Source organism: Equus quagga, chromosome 17 (assembly GCF_021613505.1).
Source record: "Equus quagga isolate Etosha38 chromosome 17, UCLA_HA_Equagga_1.0, whole genome shotgun sequence".
Lineage (NCBI taxonomy): Eukaryota > Metazoa > Chordata > Mammalia > Perissodactyla > Equidae > Equus > Equus quagga.
The window spans coordinates 10,230,247-10,249,017 of NC_060283.1; the positions used below are offsets into that span (position 1 = coordinate 10,230,247).

The 18,771-nt window shown below is 55.6% G+C and overlaps 2 protein-coding genes across 2 annotated transcripts; one reads left to right on the forward strand and one right to left on the reverse strand.

The window, feature by feature from the left end:
• The first annotated feature begins 1,553 nt into the window (after positions 1-1,553).
• On the forward strand, positions 1,554-4,384 carry FTH1 (ferritin heavy chain 1). Its single transcript, XM_046643825.1, has 4 exons — positions 1,554-1,892; positions 3,366-3,512; positions 3,836-3,961; positions 4,061-4,384. The coding sequence occupies exons 1-4, from the start codon at positions 1,779-1,781 to the stop codon at positions 4,220-4,222; spliced, it is 549 nt and encodes a 182-aa protein (XP_046499781.1). The 5' UTR covers positions 1,554-1,778; the 3' UTR covers positions 4,223-4,384.
• Positions 4,385-4,477: 93 nt separating this feature from the next.
• BEST1 (bestrophin 1) lies at positions 4,478-15,465 on the reverse strand. Its single transcript, XM_046644341.1, has 11 exons — positions 15,336-15,465; positions 14,107-14,294; positions 12,523-12,617; positions 11,810-12,043; positions 11,016-11,170; positions 10,543-10,620; positions 10,047-10,199; positions 8,722-8,802; positions 8,267-8,418; positions 5,900-6,550; positions 4,478-4,847 (listed from the first exon to the last, which is right to left on the reverse strand). The coding sequence occupies exons 2-11, from the start codon at positions 14,256-14,258 to the stop codon at positions 4,829-4,831; spliced, it is 1,770 nt and encodes a 589-aa protein (XP_046500297.1). The 5' UTR covers positions 14,259-14,294; positions 15,336-15,465; the 3' UTR covers positions 4,478-4,828.
• Between the last annotated feature and the right edge of the window lie 3,306 nt (positions 15,466-18,771).

Consider the following 18,771-nt stretch of genomic DNA (forward strand, 5'->3'; position numbering starts at 1 on the left):
ACACTTTCTTAAGGTACTTTGGACAGGCTGTGCTTTTCCACACCTTTGCAAATGCTGTTCTCCAGGCTTGGAATTCCCTCTCCCATCTCCTTCCTCCACTCACCTTCCTTTTAACTTTGCCAAACTTAAGTGTCCCTTTCATAGGGAGGCCTTCCCTGACCTCCTATCCCAGACTGGGTAAGGCCCCCCCTTGTCTGGACTCGCCCGGCATCCTTCTGCTTCCTTTATGATAGCTCTAGCCCACTAAATTTTTTAAATTAAAAAAAAAAAATGTAATGTCCTGAAAGTATCCTATGTTCATTTTGAAATGAATCCTGTAAAGACCCAAGAAAGCGAAATCGCCATAATTCCATCAGCCACTTGTTTTAATATTGTAGCAAAGCTCCTTCTTCCTTGAAGGTTTGGAAGTCCAGCTTCCAGGGGGCACGTTTGTGAACATTTTGAAAAGGGTCTTGGGTAGGTCCCCCACCCACATGTTGATGGACCTGGCTAAGGACAGGGGACCTCGAAGCCAGCAGACTGGACGGCAGGTGCTCGGGCCTGGCTCCAGTTCTGCCACCCACGAATTCACACCCTCCGTGCCTGGGACACAGCTGCGAGCCACACGCAGTGGCCCTGCCCCTTCAGGGTCCCTGGCGCCCGAACGCGTGTTCAGCCCCAGCGGCTTCGGTCCAAGGACAGCCCTGGGGGGTGGCTCCCCGGAGGGGCTCCTCGGCTGGAGGCTCCTGTGACTGGGGCGAATAAAAGAGGCTGTTTCAAAATGGCCTCACTGACATCTTGATCTCCAGATCCAAGGGGCTTCTCCTTTCTTCTCTAACGCCCATCTCTGTCTGAGTTTTAAGCGCCACCGGCGATTTTCTCAGGATCCCGCGGCTCACCCCCAGGACCCCCTCGGGGCAGGCGGCCTCCGAGCCTCCCGAGTCTCTAGGGAAACAAGGCCCGCCCAGCCTTTGTTGTATAAACTGCACACGGAGCCATCTTTGCTTTCTGCAAAAGGCGGCCCGGGGGCCCGGGGTCGGGAGGGCGGGGGCCGATCGAGGGCAGTGGGCTCCACCCCGCCCCCACTTGCTCCTCGTAGACTTGGAGGAAGAGAAAGTGAACCCCGACCCACTCGGCCTCCTAGGACCCACGTCTCCACCTTCCCAGTTCCCCATCTGCATCACGAGGCAGTCACCTGGGGGTGTGGTGACTGCTCTGATTTTGAACGTGCCCTTGGCCAAGAGTCTCGGGGTGCCCGTTTGCGCCCCCCGTGCCCAGAGGCGGTTTCCCGTCGGTTCCACGACCCAGGACGCCCCTAGGGTCAGGGCTCCGAGCTGGGCCTCCCGCCCCTCCCCAGCCCTTCCCTCCAGCCCCACCCAACGAGCCACAGCTCACAGATCCTTCCCGGGGCCCCCTGCTCGGGGACCGCTTCGCAGCCCCAAGGCCGCCCCGCCCGCCCCTCCCCCAGCGCGCGGCGGGGCGGGGCCGCGCGCCCCCGGAAGGGGCGGGGCCTGGCGCGCGGGCGGGCGGCGTGATTGGCCGGGGCGGGCCTGACGCCGGCTCCCGTTATAAAAGCCCGGCGGGCGGTGGCCTGCGCCACAGTCTTCGTCGGAGTTGCCGAGGTTTCCTGCTTCAACAGTGCTTGAACGGAACCCGGCGCTCGCTCCCCGCCCCGGCCGGCCACCCAGAGTCAGCCCTCCTTCATCTCCTCACAGCGCCCTCGGCCCGCCGCAAGGCTCCCGCCGCCGCTCCAGCGCCGCCCCGCCGCCGCCGCCCTCTCCTCTCTTCAGCCGTCCGCCATGACGACCGCGTTCCCCTCGCAGGTGCGCCAGAACTACCACCAGGACTCGGAGGCCGCCATCAACCGTCAGATCAACCTGGAGCTCCACGCCTCCTATGTGTACCTGTCCATGGTGAGGGCGAGCGCGGCCTCCGGCGGGCGGGGCGGGCGGGGGCGTGGCCACCGGGCGGCGGGGCGGGCGGGGGCGTGGCCTCCGGGCGGCGGGGGCGGGCGGGGGCGTGGCCTCCGGACTGGCTCTCCCGCCTCCGCGCTCGCTTCGGGAAGATGGAGGCCGGCCGAGGTCCCCGGGACTTACCTTGCGCAGAAATTCTGGGCATTCCGCGCTTTCCGATCGTCCCCTGGGGGGGGGGGGGGGGGTGCGGATGGGGCAGAGGGCCGCCTCTGCGCACCCCTCTATATGTAAAGAGAGCGGCCTTCTGGAAATCCCGCGGTTGCCCCCTCTGTCATCCTGCAGTTGGCAAGGTGGACTTTGGTGTGTCCATCCCTTCCTCTACGTCCGATCACGTGTCCCTGAGGCTCTCGGTTTGCTTGGGTAGTTGGGGATAAGAGGGCCAGCTTCCATCGCCCGGGAATGGCGGAGCCTGCTGGGTAATGGCGTCGAGCAGCAACCTTGGGGGCTAGCGCTAGGCGGCTTATCTGCCGTGGGCGGCCACTCCCGAGCAGCTGCCGCCACCCCTGTGCTTATCTCGAAGTCCCGCTGGAATTGCAGCCTATCTACACATCTCCTCTTCTGTCGGCAGAGTTGTGTCAGTCCCGCGTCTGTGGGCCTGGGTGCTTATTTCTTCATCCTTTTTGTGTCTGAGAGTCCTGGCCCTCTATCCGAACCCTTAGTCCTTGGATAAAGTCCCCCAGCAGTTAGCGGGCAAGGAATTTTTCCATGCAGTACGCAGTGGAATTTTCGTTTTCCCAAAATCCTAGTTTTAGGCGATTAGGTGGGAGTTTTAGTTAGAACTGCCTTATGATTGTGCAGATTATCCAGGAATAGACGTGTTCCGGATGGATTTGAAAACAGGCCTGGATTTCTGGGAACTGCCTTTCCATTTCAGGAACACCTGAAAACACAGCAAGTGTCTGAAACGGAATCATTTTTGCTTTCTACTGGCAATATGTTTCCGTACGTTAGCATTGCCCACAGCTGTCGCCTTGCCTAGTGGGTTAATTTTAGAAAGCCATGCATCTGCCGTGAGCTGGCAAGCTCCTGTTTGAACACGGATTGATCAAGGAGGCGGCACTAACAGTGCAGGGTGAATATTTCAACACCTTCTCTTCAATCACATTTGACACGGGCTGTCAGAAGTTTACTTTGCGCTAATGCAGATCCTTAAGACATTGCCTGCTGGAGGCAGTTGTGATATCCTCAAGGTTCCTTAGAGCAAACTTTGAATTGCAAGGACCAAGTTTCATTGTTGTACTTCAGAGTGGAAACTAGTTACTGTGGTGTTCAGTCCAGGACCCCAGGCTGCCCCCGATCTCCTTAGGCACAGACCCCCCACCCCCCACCCCGGCTTTGAGAAAGGAGGGCTAGGCCAGCAGACTGCCTTCCTTGGGACAGCCCTAACAGAACACATCCGTGTTCCCCTTTCAGTCTTTCTATTTTGATCGCGATGATGTGGCTTTGAAGAACTTTGCCAAATATTTTCTTCATCAATCTCATGAGGAGAGGGAACATGCTGAGAAACTGATGAAGCTGCAGAACCAACGAGGCGGCCGGATCTTCCTTCAGGACATCAAGGTGAGCAAAAGATCCTAGGGACATCATGCTTCATCATCTCTCTAGCAGTCCTCGGGTGTCGGAGATCACCCAGAGACTGACAGTTGCCCTTAAGCAATGAGGATATATTCGGCTTCCGTCTTTTGTGCTTTTTTAGGCCTGCTGTCTAAGCTACAGTAGGCACACAGTAACAGGCAAGGAGGTTACATTGGGAATTGTCACCCAGGGAAATGTGGTTGTTCCTTTGGCTGAAGCACAGTGGTTACGTGGTAGGTGCTTGGTGACTTGTCATGATTTAATAGGTAGAGACTGCAGATGCATTGACCTAACCATCTCTCGTTCAGAAACCAGACCAGGATGACTGGGAGAATGGGCTGAAGGCAATGGAGTGTGCATTACACTTGGAAAAAAATGTGAATGAGTCACTATTGGAACTGCACAAACTGGCCACTGACAAAAATGACCCCCACGTGAGTATTGGCAACTTGGGAGTAACTGGAGGAGATGGTTTCCCAGCCTTGGGCTGAGAAAGCTTCCCCATTAACTTGCTTCCCCATTCTGTTCTCTAGTTGTGTGACTTCCTCGAGACTCATTACCTGAATGAGCAGGTGAAAGCCATCAAAGAATTGGGTGACCACGTAACCAACCTGCGCAGGATGGGGGCCCCCGAATCTGGCATGGCAGAGTATCTCTTTGACAAGCACACCCTGGGAGAGTGTGACGAGAGCTAAGTCTTGGGCCAGCTTCCCTCAGCCACCGGGTGACTTCCCTGATCCACCGAGGCAGTGCATGCATGTTGGGGTTACCTTTACCTTTTCTATAAGTTGTACCAAAACATCTACTTAAGTTCTTGGATTTGTACCATTCCTTCAAATAAAGTAATTTGGTACCCAGCTGTTGTCTTTGAGTTCTTGGCATGGGCTAGAAACGTGTCTAAGCCATCTTTGCTAGATCTGTGATCATCACACTAATCAAAATGAGACACCTAGGAGGATTTGTATTTATTAAACTCCTTAGTTTCGGAAAGATACCAAGGCTTGGGTGTGCTGAATTCAGAGAGGGCTTGAGGACTCCTGATTCTGAATTTGATGTTTTGAATTAATATTTCCAGTAGCTTGTTCTAGCTATGTTAGGTACAAAAGGCATTTAAAGGCTGAAGTAGTCCTGAAACTACTGATTTTTCTTGTCCATTAAGCTAACCCATTTAATTCAGGCTGTCATGGGAATATATTCTTCAGTGTGGACAGCTATGTGGCTATGACTGGATCAGTGTCCCGCTGGTGTACACGCAGGTAGGACCAGGCCGGTGAAGCATCCATCTCCCGTGGGAAGCAGGCTTAGGAATGTGCTTCATCCCTGGTGAGAATTTGAGAAAGTTCACAACATGAGTACGGAAAAACCTTATTTCAGTACTAACAGCTGCAGTAGAAGGGCAAGGGTGGAGACATCTTAAATCTTAAGACCCAAGGGTAGCTTCAGGAGGCTGCAGCCACCGGTGTCCTTGCTAACAACTACGTTACTGTCCTTTCCTAAACAAGGTGATGGGTAAAAGTTGGTCTAGCCCTCCAAGCAAACAAGATTATGGCCCTTTTAAGTTTTGAATCACAGAGCTGTGTATTCTGACCACAGAAGCAACTGCGAATCTAGAAACGGGAAGTTACACTTCCCCCCTACATCATGATTGGGGGTGGGGTAGGGTGGGTCTAACTGCGTGAGTATCCAGGAAATCAAATAAAGGGAAACATTGGGCAGTTTTGTGACAGCTTTGGACTGACCTCAAGGAAGCATAAAGCACATTTAGGTTCAGAAGCCTTTTCGTGAGGTCCCCAAGGTAGTAAGTTACCCCCAAGGGACCTGGAGCCTCCCCATCTGCCAGTTCCCGGGGGGGGGGGGGGGGGGGGTGCCACCCTTTCCAGGAGTGCTTCAGGACCCCTGTGGGTGCTTGTGGGGGAGTGCTCATAGGCCATCTCCCAGCTAAGCCTGGGCAGAGAGTTGAGATCTGGGGCTACAGCCTAGAGCCCCCAGTTCTGCCCCACAGTTTTGTGTCTGCCACCCCTGCTCAGAGTGAGCTGGGTCCAATTTTAACATCTGCCCACCCAAACCTGTGCTAGTAGCCCTTTCTCCAGCATCACTCCTGTCAGTGCACCCTCATCTTCCTTCACCTGGGTTCCAGGGAAGTCTTGGTGATGTCAGGCTGTCGGGTTTAATGAGCAAAAGTCCCCAACACGTCCCCAAGGCCCCTGCTGAGGTGGCCAGGTATGTGCCCCAAGCCAGTGCTGGGCACACATGCTCTGGCAGTGATGGAACCGTAGGAAATGATGCAAGAAGAGTAGGCTCAGAGCAAGGGAGGCTGGTGAGGGTTAACAAGGGAGGGGAGGCCGTGCCCTGGGTTTGGGTAGAGGACAGACCTGTTTTCCAATGCCCAATAGGGATCGCCATGATCTTTGAGTATGGTGTGTATGTTGCTTGTCGACTGTTCCAAATGTGGTTCTCTGAGATGACATTCGGGGGCCTCTGACATATCCGTCAGATTAAATTCGACAGTTTTCCTCTTCAAATGACACAATTCTGGGTGCTCCATTGAGGCCCCAGGACTCTCTGGGAGCATTTCAAAACTCCTCTTGGTCCCAGGCATCACAAGCTGTAGGCTTTGATCTTTGACACTGCCGTCTATGCCTGAGACTCTGCAAAGACTGGAGGGCGCTGACTGTCCGGGTGGGAAGATCATAGGCGTGTGGCTGAGCGGTGTCTGGGGGGCGCTGTGGTAGCCCGACCTCCCATACAGTGCAGCGGACTTGAAGGCGTCCTCCCCCCTAATCTTCCAGGCCTTGCTGTCTTCCTGGTCCCTAGAGTTCTGTCTGGCCCCCCCGAGGTTCTTGAGCTGGCCCTCATGGAGAAGGACTTCTTTCTTGGCCCACAGTAGTTTGGTCTTTGAGTTGGTCCTGGGGGGATGGTGGTCATGGGACTGGAGCCCTAGGAAGCGGCCAAGGATGCCAGGGTGAGCGCCCTCTTCCTCCTCCTCCTCATTTGGCTGGAACTCCATCTCTTCCTTATGCAGACTGGAAAGAAGCAGGAGACTAAGCGTTGAGTCGGGGGGACGGAAGCCTGACCTTATTTCTCCCTTCTCCCCGCTCCTCTCCCTCCCTCTGGCCCAAGGCCAAGGGCACACAGTTTTGCTCACAGGGCCCAGACTCTCCTCTCTCCTGATCCATCCTGTACCTCCCGATTAGTCCCTCCTGCCCCAGCTCTCCTCACTGTTCTGTGGCTCCCTCTTGCCCAGGTTAACATCCAAACTCCCAACCTGGCATTTAAGGGCTTCCTCTTCATCCCGCACATCTTCCCATTAACACCCCTTACTCCAGGTAATCTCAACTACTGGTCCCCAGGTATGGAGGGTCAGATGAGGCCCAGGAGTGACTGGGCAAGCCAGGGATTTGTGGTTCCAACTGGGGAGCAGCCTCCACAGGGAGAGAAGCCTGGCTTCCTGGGAGCCCACAGCCTTTCCTCTGCAAGAGAAAGCCCACCTACCCAGAGGAGTGGCCTGTCCTTGCCAGTGTCCAAATTCTCCCCATACTTCAAGGCCCAGGCCCAGCTGGAGGCTGCCTTCTGGGGGGCCAAAGGTGATCTCTCTTCCACGTTCTGCCCCTTTCCCAGGCATCCAGTACGTTATATTGTGTATTCAGAGTTTGGGCCTTGGGTTTGAGCTCCCTTACTAAATTGTGTGTTGTCTGGAGGCAAGGTCTGTGCGTTATTACTCTCCGTCACTCACCCTTCCCTGCCCCAACCTTCAGCTGCTGGAGTACAGACTAGGTAGAACTCAAAGGCAACCTCCAGAAATGTTTCTCACCTAAGCAAGCCTCCATTCTTCATTTGATCACTTTTCCAAACCGTCCTCACACCGACTAGGGAACTCTAATTCTAATTTCAGGTTAATAGGATATTTGGTTCTTAAAAGGGCAAGAAGAGAGAGCTGAATACTATGGAAGAAAAGCTTGATGGTGTGCACCCTGACATGGATCAGTCTCCAGAGTCCTCTCTGTCCTCCCGGGGAGAGAGGGCTCCCTGAGGCAGCCCTTCAGCTCAAAAGGGATTCTGACCGAAGCAGGGAGACGGGACCCATGGGGAGGAAAGTTTGGCTGCTGTGGGTGACGTGAAGCCTTTACTCTGTAGCAAAAAGTCTACCCAGAAAGCAGCAGTGATGAGCAGCCTCCTGCTGGGACATGCTTGCTGCCCCTCCCGCATCCCAGGGAACTTCACTTCCACTCCCCATCCAAACACCCTGGCTTATCAGAAAACCTAGTCTGGACCAGAATCGGGAATCAGGCCCTGACATCCCACCAGCGTCACTGATCACTGACTGCCCTTGAATAAGTCCCTTCTCTCTCTGGGCCTCAGTTTCCAACTCTGGACATGAGGGTCTTAGACTGGAGGGCCCTCGAGCCCTTCCACCTTCAGGAGTCCTTAAGCAGGTCGAGGTAAGGGGTAAGGGTGTGGAGGTGGAACCAGACACACCTGGGCCACGTGTGTTGCTTACTAGCTATGTGACCTTGGGCTAGGCAGTTTACTTAATCTCTCTGAACCTGGATTTAATCATCTGTAAATGGAAGATAAACCAAGGTCACTGGGAGGAAAAAAATGGTTAAGAGATATCAAGAGTATAGTGCCCGGCGCTCAGTAGGCACCCGACATGTATTAACCAGTGCCCTCCTAAGTTCTCAGGCAGGCCCTTGTACAAGGGGATTGCTACCCACTGAGTGGTTCCTGCCACTGCCCACCTCATGTTGAAGGTGGAGCCAAAAAAGGAGGGTCGACGAGACTGGGCGGAAGCAGCCGTGTAGGGGGGATGGGGTTCTGGCTCATTCCAGTACATGTCCCGCTCCATCGGGGGCAGGTCCTGGTGCATCTCGTCCACAGCCAACAGGGACACCTAGTCACCAGGGACGGAGGGAGAAGTCCAACAGAAAGGTCAGCCCAGGCAGGACCCTGAACTTGCCAGATGACTTGGAGAGGTCACTTCCCTCTCTCTGGGCCTCAGTTTCCCTACTTGTGAAATGGAGAGACTGACGCCTACCTGCAGCCTCATAAGTTGGGGTGAGAATCCTGTGAGTGAATGGTTGGTGGGGGTGGGGGGCAATTCACCGTGAGGCCACCCTATAGAACTGTGGGGTCCCCCTCCCTGGGTCCAATTTGGGGAGGGTCCTTGGGACAGGCCCCATCCCTCCCTCCATACCTGCAAGCTCCTGTCGACAATCCAGTTGGTCTCAAAGTCATCATCATCCTCTCCAAATGGGTTGATGAGTTGCTCGGCCACCTTGGGGGTAGGCGAGGTCTGGAAATCCTCAGGTAGACCTCCTTGCAGCCTCGCTTCCCACCCCTTAAATCTCGGCTCCTGTCATTTCCACCCCCTTCCTCCACGACACCCTTTCTGCTTGACCCCTGTCTCCAAAGTCACTGTGCCAGGGCTCTGGCCACCCAAGCCTGTGGAGTCACCACCTTCAGCTCCCCTCACTGTATCTCACCTGGAGCTGCCTAATTCTATTCATTCGCTCATTTACTCATTCACGTCTCCAGATATTCACTTATTCATGATTTCCTAATGCAACAGAGGCTGTGCTGAATAAAAAGGTGGCCCAGGCGGGCAGAGCCGTGGGCACTAACCTCTGAAATGCCCTGACAGAGCCCCGCAGAGGTGAGGAGCCGCACTGCGCTAGGGGTGAGGGGACACCCTGCCAGCCTCTGGGCACCGCTGGAGAATTCCAGGCAGCAAAATGTTGTGATCTGGTCTCCTTGGTAGAAAGCAAAGATAACTGGGGGGAGGAGGGAGGGAATGGATCTGTGTGTGTGTGTGTGTGTGTGTGTGTGTGTGTGACACGGACAGGAGAGAGAGAGGGACACCCACCACCACGACTACCAAAAAATAAAGGAAGAGAGGGAGAGTGGGTGGGAAAGAGATGGAAACATAAAGAGGTGGAGAGAAAAGTGTGTTATTCCTGTTAGGAAGAGTAGTGGGTGTGGTGGGAAGGAAGACTTGGCTAAGCCCCTGGGGTGCAGATGAGACCCCCAACAGCCAGCTTGAGTAAGAAGTGGTGTTACGCTGTCTTCTAAAGAGCTGGGGCTGGGGGTAGATAATTAACCTCAGGGCTTTCGTTTTACTAAGCAAACGGGACAAATTTGGGACCAGAGCCCAATCGCTGGGGACGGTGAGAAGCTGCCTCACCAGCAGGGCCTGCCCCTGCCGCTCTTACTCCATGCACTCCCCTCGTTCTGGAGGAACATTTGGAGAACATTGTCTAGACGGACCGAGCTGTCCCTCCGTCTGTCCGGTGCCTGCTAAGTTGGGGTCTTGGGTGAAGGACTGCAATCAGACACAAGCCCCCAGCAGGTCCCACTCCTCTGCGTCTCGGTTTCTTCATATGTGAAAATAGGAGGGAGGAGCAGATCCAAGAGGTGCGGTGGGGGCGCCCAGCGCCCTGCTTTCCTCCTTTGAGACCCTCCTCTCCTGGCTGGCCACGCCTCCCCTGGCCACGCCCACAGCCTTGTCCCAGAGATGCTCACCTTCAGCCAGCCAGCGTAGAAGAAGAACTGCAGGAACGTAAAGACGGGTACCACGAGGTCCAGCTCGTGGCCGGGGTAGGCCTTGGCTGGGTTCAGAAACTGCCGCCCAATCAGGCAAGCCAGGAAGAAGCTGTACACCGCCACGGTCACCACCTGGGAGGGAACGGAGGCGGCGGCAGAAACGGGCTAGGTGGGAACCTGGGGTCAGGAAGCTCCCTAGGCTGGGAGGACAGGCTCCAGCTTGCACACTCGGGTGACCTTGAGCCTCTGTGGTCTCGTCTTTCAAATGGGGATAATCACACTGCCTCCACTGCTGGACCAGACAGGAGCCTGGACCCTTCGAACTTGGCACTAGAAAGAACCTGCAGTGTCCAGGCCTGTCTCCCAGGGTGGACCTCTTCCTTGGCCTCTAAGTGAGCCCTTCCCATCACAGGCTGCTTCCTGGGTCCTCCTAGCCTGTTTCCCAAAGGGACTGCTTCACTGGCCTAGTCCTCACCTGCGTGTACACCAGCGGGATACTAATCCAGTCGTAGGCATACAGGTGTCCACACTGAGTACGCAAGGTGTTCATCTCCTGGGGGGAAGGAGGGAAGGTTGAGGTTCTGGCCACCACCTGCTTCTCTCAGGCTCACCCCCCAGCTCTTCCCCAGGTGCCAGGATCTGGCGCTCATGGTCCAGCCCTGGCTGTGTGGTCATGGGCTGCTCAGCTAACCTCTCTGTACCTCAGCCTCTTCATCTATCAAAAAGGAACCAGGATCTCAGAGGCTCTCTTTAGAGAGGGGATGGGAAGGGAATTTGGGGAAGGGCCACCTCAGGCTGTGGAATCTTGTTGGAAAAGATCCTATAATCCCAAAGCAGGCTCTAAGAAGACCCTCAGGAGCTCAAGCCTTCTTTTTGTAGGAAATCTTGCTCCACCTGGGGCACAACCCTCCCCACTCGGCAACAGCCCCATCTGTGTAGTGGGCTCACTTTCAGCAAGCTCTGGAGCAGGATAGGGTCCCGGATTCGACCTCCAATCCAGGCCTTCACTGACAGGTTGGCAAACCACACCCAGGGCACCCAGAACGTGTTGTGTGGCAAGCTGAATTTTTCTAAGTGCTTGTGCTCCGCGGGGGTCATAAAGCCTGCGGGGTAGAAAGAAGAAGGCAGTGGATGCGGAAACCTGCAGAAGGAGTGGCTGTCGGGGCGGCCAGGCCAGGCCCTGCCACGGCCCAGGATTCAGGCCCAAATCCCTACTGTGCCCAGAGGAAACTCGGGGCTCCTTTGCCATCCTCTTTCTTTCAGCAAATAATTAGAGTGCCTACTATGTGCTGAGCACGTGAGAGGGGTCTGTCTTGTTAACCAGGACCAGGTCAGGGAAAGCCAGAGAGGGAGGCTGCAGATGTACAGACTGGAAATCGGAAAACAGGAGGGGGAAAAGCAGAAGGAGGTAGACCCTAGCTCCTCACCAGTTCCCTAGGCCCCACCACCGTCCCCGCGCCCGGCTCCACCCTCATCCCTAAAGGGTCCTTAGCGATATCTCAAACCCCTACCCTCCGAGGGCCAGTTCCGGGCCTCACCCTACCTTCAGGCACCTGACTCCCCCCCCCCCCCCCCCCCCCCCCCCCCCCCCCCAGGTCTCGACCCCGCCCCGCTCCCGCACCCGCTCCCACCCAACCCTCAGTCCAGGGGCCGCTGGCTCCACCCATCTCCAGCTCCGGCCCCGCCCTTGTCGGTGTCCGGCTCCGCCCACGGCCGCGCCCCGGGCCGCTGGGCCCGCCCACCTGCTTTCACGAGGTGCTGCGAGCTGGGAAAGCGCTTGTAGACGGCGGCGCTGACGCTGCGCAGGATGAGCACGTTGCCCAGGTTGGCGTAGCGCATGAGCGTGCGCCGCAACAGCCGGCCCTGCTCGTCCTTGCCCTCCACGAAGCCCGACACCAGGTTCATGAGGCGGTCGGGCCACGGCAGGTTCTCGTACTGGTTCCACCAGCGGGTCACGACCAGCGTCACGTAGAAGCCTGGGCAGGAGGGGCGGGGGGGCGCGGGGCGAGGGCCCAGGCTGCGGCCAGAGCCGAGCGAGGGCCACGCCTCGGTTTCTCCATCTTTCTAACGGGAGCGGGCCCAGCCCCAACCCTCCTGCAGGGCGCTCGGGAGGGGGAGACCACCAGAGCCCCGCATGAAGGCTCAAGAGCGCCGAGTTCTCTCTCCCGGGCCCCCCTGCCCATCCCAGAAATCCACTAGGACCCCTCCCTCCTGCGTAGAGGCTCCAGGGACCAGAATGTTAGCGCTGCCCTCAGAAAATGAGATCTTGAGTGCTCACTGCAGGAGTCCTTCCTAATGTCTAACTTCAGTCGCTCTGGCTGGAGTCTCATTTCCCTAAACTACGAGAGGCACTGACGTGCCACTGGCCTGCCTTCCCCCCAACCCATCCCAGCTCCCCGTGGCCTGCCCGTCTGGAGCAGCCGCCGCACCCCGACACCCGCAAGGGGGACCTCACCCAGCACGAAGGAAATGGGAATGAGCTGGATGTAGCTGTCACAATACAGAGTCAGCTTCTCGAACATCACCTGCTGGTCGTCTGTGAGGGCCATCCTGAGCGGGGTAGGGGTGTGGAGAGATGTCTGGGAGGAGATGGCTGAGACGGGTCCTGGGTCCAGCCAGGCCCAGGGTAGGAGTGTGGCTGTCTCTGTGCTGCCCCACATCCTCCCTGTCCCTTTCGCTGGCCCAGCGCCCCTCCTCTGGCTTGAGCCTGGTCCCACTTTTTCTCTGGCACACCAAACCCCAATGGAGCCTGTGCCCCATGGCTGGAGGAGGCCTCCTGGGAGGTTTTCTGTGAGGTATAGAAAGGAAAATCCTGCTGAAGAGTCAGTTTTAGGCATCGCTGACCCTTTTAAAGAATCCAAAGGACGGCTGCTTAAAAGCTGATAGAAACAAAGAGTGTTTGGTCTTTCAAAGATGTATGTGAGGGAGTGCTGAGGAGGCAGAGCACAGAGGGTTTTTAGGGCACTGAACATACTCTGTGTGATATTATAATGATGGATACATGTCATTGTACATATGCCCAAACCCAGAGAACGTACACCACCAAGGGTGAACCCTAATGTAAATTACAGACTTTGGGTGATAATGGTGTGTCCACGTGGGTTCATCTATTATAATAAATGTACCATCTGCTTCAGGATGTTGATAGCGGGGGAGGCTCTGTGTGTGTGTGTGTTGGAGGTGGCGGAGTATATGGGAACTCTCTGTACCTTCTGCTCAATTTTGCAATGAACCTAAAACTGCTCGAAAAAATAAGTAATTTTTTTTTAAAAAAAAGTATATTGGTGCCCTAGGAACAGCCAAAGGAAACCAATGTATTCTGTGATTAGTATTATTATTATGAACTCAAGAATTTTATGTATTTGATATTTTTCAATCTGTTGCTGTCATTAATGCTTTTTCCATTTAAAATGCTATCTTAGGGCTGGCCCGGTGGCACAGTGGTTAAGTGCGCACGTTCCGCTTTGGTGGCCCGGGGTTCACTGGTTCCAATCCGGGTGCAAACAGCACCACTTGGCAAGCCATGCTGTGGTAGGCGTCCCACATATAAAGCAGAGGAAGATGGGCATGGATATGAGCTCAGTGCCAGTCTTCCTCAGCAAAAAGAGGAGGATTGGCAGCAATTGTTAGCTCAGGGCTAATCTTCCTCAAAAAATAAAAAATAAATAAAATGCTATCTTATATTCTGTGATTATATGTCTTATATTTTATTGTTTAAATAAACATTTTTATTGGGGAAAAAAATACAGTCTAGGCCTGTGAGCTTGTGTGGGATTCAGGAAAACAGGCTGGCTGAGTGGGAGCAGGGAAGGTCTGGGTTCCGGGGCCCCTCCCGGGGTTGGAGGAAAGGGTGTCTGAGATGCCCTCCCAGTCTGTCTCCTTCTCTCTCCCCACCGGACCCCCGGGCTTGGCCAGAAGCTCAGCTCAGCCTTAGACGGCTCTGGTGTGTTGGCCCCCTGAATGGCCCAGAGGCCCCCTAGGAGTTCCAATCCCCAGCTGCACCCCTCCCGGGCCCCGGCCCCAGCCCATGCGCCTGTACCTATAAATGAAGCGAATGCTGTAATAGCTGAGCAGGAAGATGAGGAACTCGCCATACAGCAGCTTATAGATGCTGCCCCGCCAGCACAGCAGCAGGCGGGAGAAGGAGCCCAAGCGGGCGTTAGCCACTTGGCTTGAGTAGGTGACGGTCATGGCCAGGCACCAGGCTGCAGCACGTGGGCTTGGGTCCTGGGGGACAGGCAGAGAGGGACACTGATGGGGGACCGGGAGGGAGCAGGGACCTTGGTCAGAGCTAGTCCCTGCTCTGGGCCTCAGCTCTCCCGTCTGGACACTGGGGCGGGGGGAGGGGGGGATGGCAGGGCGGGGGATGAGGTGGCCTCTAAGGCCATTCCAGCACTGACTGCCTGTGGGAGGTGGGAAGCCAGGGAAGGGAACCCAGAGGCTGCTCATAGCCTTGGCAGGGAAGACACAAATAGGTCTGTGCCCTTAAATTGTGTGACAACGGCAATGACAGCAGCAATGTCCACACACTGGGCTCAGTCCTCTGAGGCAGGCAGTGTTCTAAACTCATCTTGTTCATCGCTCCCCAAGCTCCCTCAACCAACCTGGAGCAGGAATTGGTAAGGAGCCTGCTCAGTCTTGTCCACCACCCTGTGCCCAGTGCCCAGAACAGAGCCTGGCTGGTGGAGATGGTCAAATAATACTTTCTGAATGGTGGCCCCAGGACCTTTCCACCTGCTGATCCTCTTTCCCAGGGAGATGCTCTCCCTGATCTAATTGTATGGCTCATTCCCACTTCAGGTCAGCTCAGAAAGGATATCCCCCACCACCTACCTGGAAATAGCATCCCATTGCCACTGGCACTCTCTGCCTCCTCACCTTGCTAGATTTTTCTACGTAGCATTTATCATGTTATATTTGAAATCACATTTTGCAGGCTGCCTGCTTGTTTACTGCCTATTCCCTCCTTAAAATGGAAGCTTCTATTGTGTTCTCATAGGAGGTGCTCAATAAAAATTTACTGAAACAGTGATTGACACCCACCCTCCCCCTACTTGCTCTGATGCAGCCACAGTGGCTGTCTCTGGGCGCCCGGTGCACACCAAGCTCATTCCCACCTCAGGGCCTTTGCACAGATGCAGAGTTGCCCACACACCTGCACTCATGCTGCCTGTGTGTATACATCCCAAGCACGTATGCAGGGACAGTCATCCACCCCAAAGGCCCTCAAAGCCCCAGCCCAGCCCGCCTGCGGCAACCCCTACTCACAAGTGGAGCTCCAGGATTGTCAGGCGATCCCACAAAAGGTCTGGCTACTGGACTGATGGGACTCTCTGGGGTCCTGTGGCCAGGGACCCTGCCCACACATAGGGGTTGGCGATGCCCACGTCTGTGTGAAGCGGTCACTTGACCCCCTAAGCCAGGGCCTCCACAAAGGAACCCTTGTCTTGGCCCCTCCTCTTAATCTGCCCTTAAGCAGCAGCCAGCACAGGGCCCCTGTAATTCCTTCCTGGGAGGGCGTGGGGCTGAGACCAGGGCTGGAATTTGGGGCAACCCCCTCCATCATGGGCCCTGCCAATCCTGTCATTTTTCTCTGGGCCCTGAAATCCAGACATTAGGAGACCTGTTTCTGTGGTCTTGCAGGGAGAGCTCTGGGAGGAGGGGCCGCGGCCCTGGACCTCATCTCCTGTGTCGGGAGCTACCCAGACCGGGGGTGTCTGCTCAGGCCCTATGGGGCTCTGGCAGCACTGTGGGCAGTGGACCCCAATGCACCCCAGTCTAGACGTCCTGGCTCTGCCACCTGGGTGTAGTGACCCTGGGTGGGCCTCTGCTCCTCTCCAGGCCTCAGCATCCCAACCGGAAAAAGACGGCGTTGCTTTAGAATTCGATCAGCTGGGTAAGAGCGAGCGAATTCTGCACGTACAGATGAGGGGCTCGGATTGGCTGCTGGTGACGTCATAGGTTATTCGGGCTGTGATTGGCTGGCGAGACGCAGCGAGTAGGCTGGTTCCGAGCTGAGGGAGGAGAATGGGGGCAGGGGGCTGCTGTGTGCCGGCCGGGCCCGGCGCTGGATGACACAGGAGCTCTGGTGTTTCTGCTGCTAGCTCCCAGCCGGCCCGTGTGAACTGGGAGCATGTAGCCAGGTCCCCAAGGGAGCTGCTTAATATCTCAGCAGCTGGTTCCATACATTTTAATGCGACAATCCAGAGGCAGAGCCCTCCTCAGCCGCTGGAAGTGATGGGGGTCCGGGACGTGCTCCTCTTGTATTAAGTGAAACCTCGAGGCAGCAGTGGCTCTTAGTGTTCAGAGGCCGTAAGAATGGCCTGGAATGTTCGTTAAACGCACAGCGTCTCAGGATCTTTCTCCAGAGTCTCATTCTGCCACCTGGAGGATGCTGCGTTGTTAACAAGCACTGTGCGCGTCAGGAGCCTGCGATCTTCAGACCACACTTTCAGAACGGCTGATTTACAACGGGACCTCGAGCCTTAAAATAATTCCATCCCCTCGCTCCCTTCTCCCTCTCTGACATACTCCTAAGTGTTAAAAAAGCTGAGATTGCAGGCTATTTTTGTGCACATCATTTTAAGGAGTCTCTTCAGAGATCAGGGACAATGGGACCAGCCCTGTGGCCAAGCGTTGAAGTTCCCCACCCTCCACTTCGGCAGCCCTGGGTTGGCAGGTTCAGATCCCAAGTGCGGACCTACTCCACTCATCAGCCATGCTGTGGAAGCATCCCACATACAAGGTAGAAGAAGATTGGCACAGATTTTAGCTCAGGGCTAATCTTCCTCAAGTAAAAAAAAAAGGCTTAGCAGGGTTCCTAGAACAGAGATCAGGCACAGTGGAGTATTTGCTGCATCCCTGCCTCCCAAGCTGGGTGGGGAGGGGAGGGGTGTTCAGTTGAGTCTCAGACTCCTCGTCTGTGAAATGGGACAATAACACCTACCTCTGCAGCTGGTGACAATAATGGACGGGAAACGTTTTAGTCAACTCTCCAAACCAGTGATTCTCGTGCCCAGCCTCCTGTTAACTCTGCCTGGGGAACTTCCGCAAAGCCCTGTGTGCCTCTGCCCCGCCCCTCCAGATTCAGTTCGTCAGGACGGGGCACAGGCGTTGAAATTTTTTTAAGTTCCCCGCGCGAGTATAATGGACGGTGTGGTTGAGAATCTGTGCTGTAAGGGAGTGTTTCCCTACTTTGTATTTACTCCCTCTTCCCCCACCAAAGCGAATCAACACTCGAGAGAGCGCTTTCCATTTAGCAGATGATTAACAGATATATTTTTTAATTAAAATTGAAACAAGTGCCGGCACCACGCCTGGTATGCGAATGCTCACTCTTGTTTTAGTTGAAGGAATAAATGAAATACCTGCCTTTTTGTGGGGTCAGATTCCTGCCTCCCCTGTGGTGGCCACTGGAGGGCGCCCTTGACCAGCTGGCTCTGGCCCCGGAAGCCTGGTCCGCTGATCAGAGTCCGCGTGGAGGATCTGGCGCTGGATGCCGCCTTCGCCTCCTTGACCCTGACCAGCAGCTATAGAGCCATGAGAGGGAGTTGGGAACACCGGAGTCCTCCCTCCTTTTCCCCTGAACTGCACGTTCCTTGGCAGTATCCCCCAAATCCCACCAGGACTAGCTGACAGTGCTGCCGCCGCCCCCCCCGGCCCCTTCCAGACGCCCCAGGATATGCCCAGAGACACCCATGAGCTCCTGGCTCCACCCCCGCACTAGGACAGGCACACCCTGGGCACGAGTCATGGTCGCTTTCACTGGGTCTCTGCTGTGAAAATGTCCCCAGCCAGCCAGGCACGGCTCAGGCACGCGGAAAGGCCACAGCAAGCCCTGATGGAGCCATGCCATGCTTGGACAAAAGGCCCCAGGATTGACCCCTGCAAGGACGGGGCCCAACCCAGTCAGGGTTGGCCTCTTCTGCTTTCCATTTCACAAAGGAGTCATTCAACAAACCATTTCCAATACCCACACTGAACCTAATCCTATTCCTGCCTCCAAGTATTCACAGTCAGATAAAAACCAAGGAAACGAATAACTCTAACACAGAACATCAAGGCCTGTTATCTGTGCCAAGTGCACAGAAGTCAAGGAAACTTTTACAGAGAAGGGAGCATTTGAGCTGGGTCTTGAGGTATGGGTAGGAGTTTGAGCTGAGCAGGATAGAAGAGCATTACATGTTAGGGGAACAGCCCATGAAAAGTCACAGAGGCATGACTGAGGGACAGTTCAGCATGGCATTATTACCCACATTTTACAAAGGAGGATGCTGAAGTGCGAGGCCTGCCCTGTCCAAGGTCACACAGCTATAAAGGGCCAGGTTGGGACAGGAACCTGGGTCTTCTGATTTTGAATCCTGTGCCTTTTCCACTGCCCACCATCACCTCTCCAGTGGAGGTCAGTTTCAGAGGGGCGGAGCCTTAACCCATTAGGGTGGTGGTCTCATTTGGGGTTGAAAGGAGGTCCAAGGGATGGGGGATGCACAGGAGAGCCTTTGACGGCAGCAGAGCCTGTGCTCCTGAGCCCCCCAGCAGAGAGCCATCTCTGGGGGCAGGCAGAGCAGAGCCGGGACGATGGGTGGAGGTTCCAGAGGCAGAATGCCATGGCCTTCTCATCTAGGGTCACCATGGCAACCGGAGCATCACAGAGGGCCTGCCACTGTGCCCTTCCAGGCCCTGCCTCAGCTGGGCAGAAGGAAGA

Excerpts from the sequence above, each read along its gene's own strand:
- FTH1 (XM_046643825.1), top strand. The coding sequence starts at position 1,779 with ATGACGACCGCGTTCCCCTCGCAGGTGCGCCAGAACTACCACCAGGAC. Across the intron at positions 3,513-3,835 it reads TCTTCCTTCAGGACATCAAG|AAACCAGACCAGGATGACTG; the intron begins GTGAGCAAAAGA and ends TCTCTCGTTCAG. Across the intron at positions 3,962-4,060 it reads CTGACAAAAATGACCCCCAC|TTGTGTGACTTCCTCGAGAC; the intron begins GTGAGTATTGGC and ends TCTGTTCTCTAG.
- BEST1 (XM_046644341.1), bottom strand. The coding sequence starts at position 14,258 with ATGACCGTCACCTACTCAAGCCAAGTGGCTAACGCCCGCTTGGGCTCC. Across the intron at positions 10,200-10,542 it reads TCCCGCTGGTGTACACGCAG|GTGGTGACCGTGGCGGTGTA; the intron begins GTGAGGACTAGG and ends GTTCCCTCCCAG. Across the intron at positions 8,419-8,721 it reads TTGTCGACAGGAGCTTGCAG|GTGTCCCTGTTGGCTGTGGA; the intron begins GTATGGAGGGAG and ends CCTGGTGACTAG.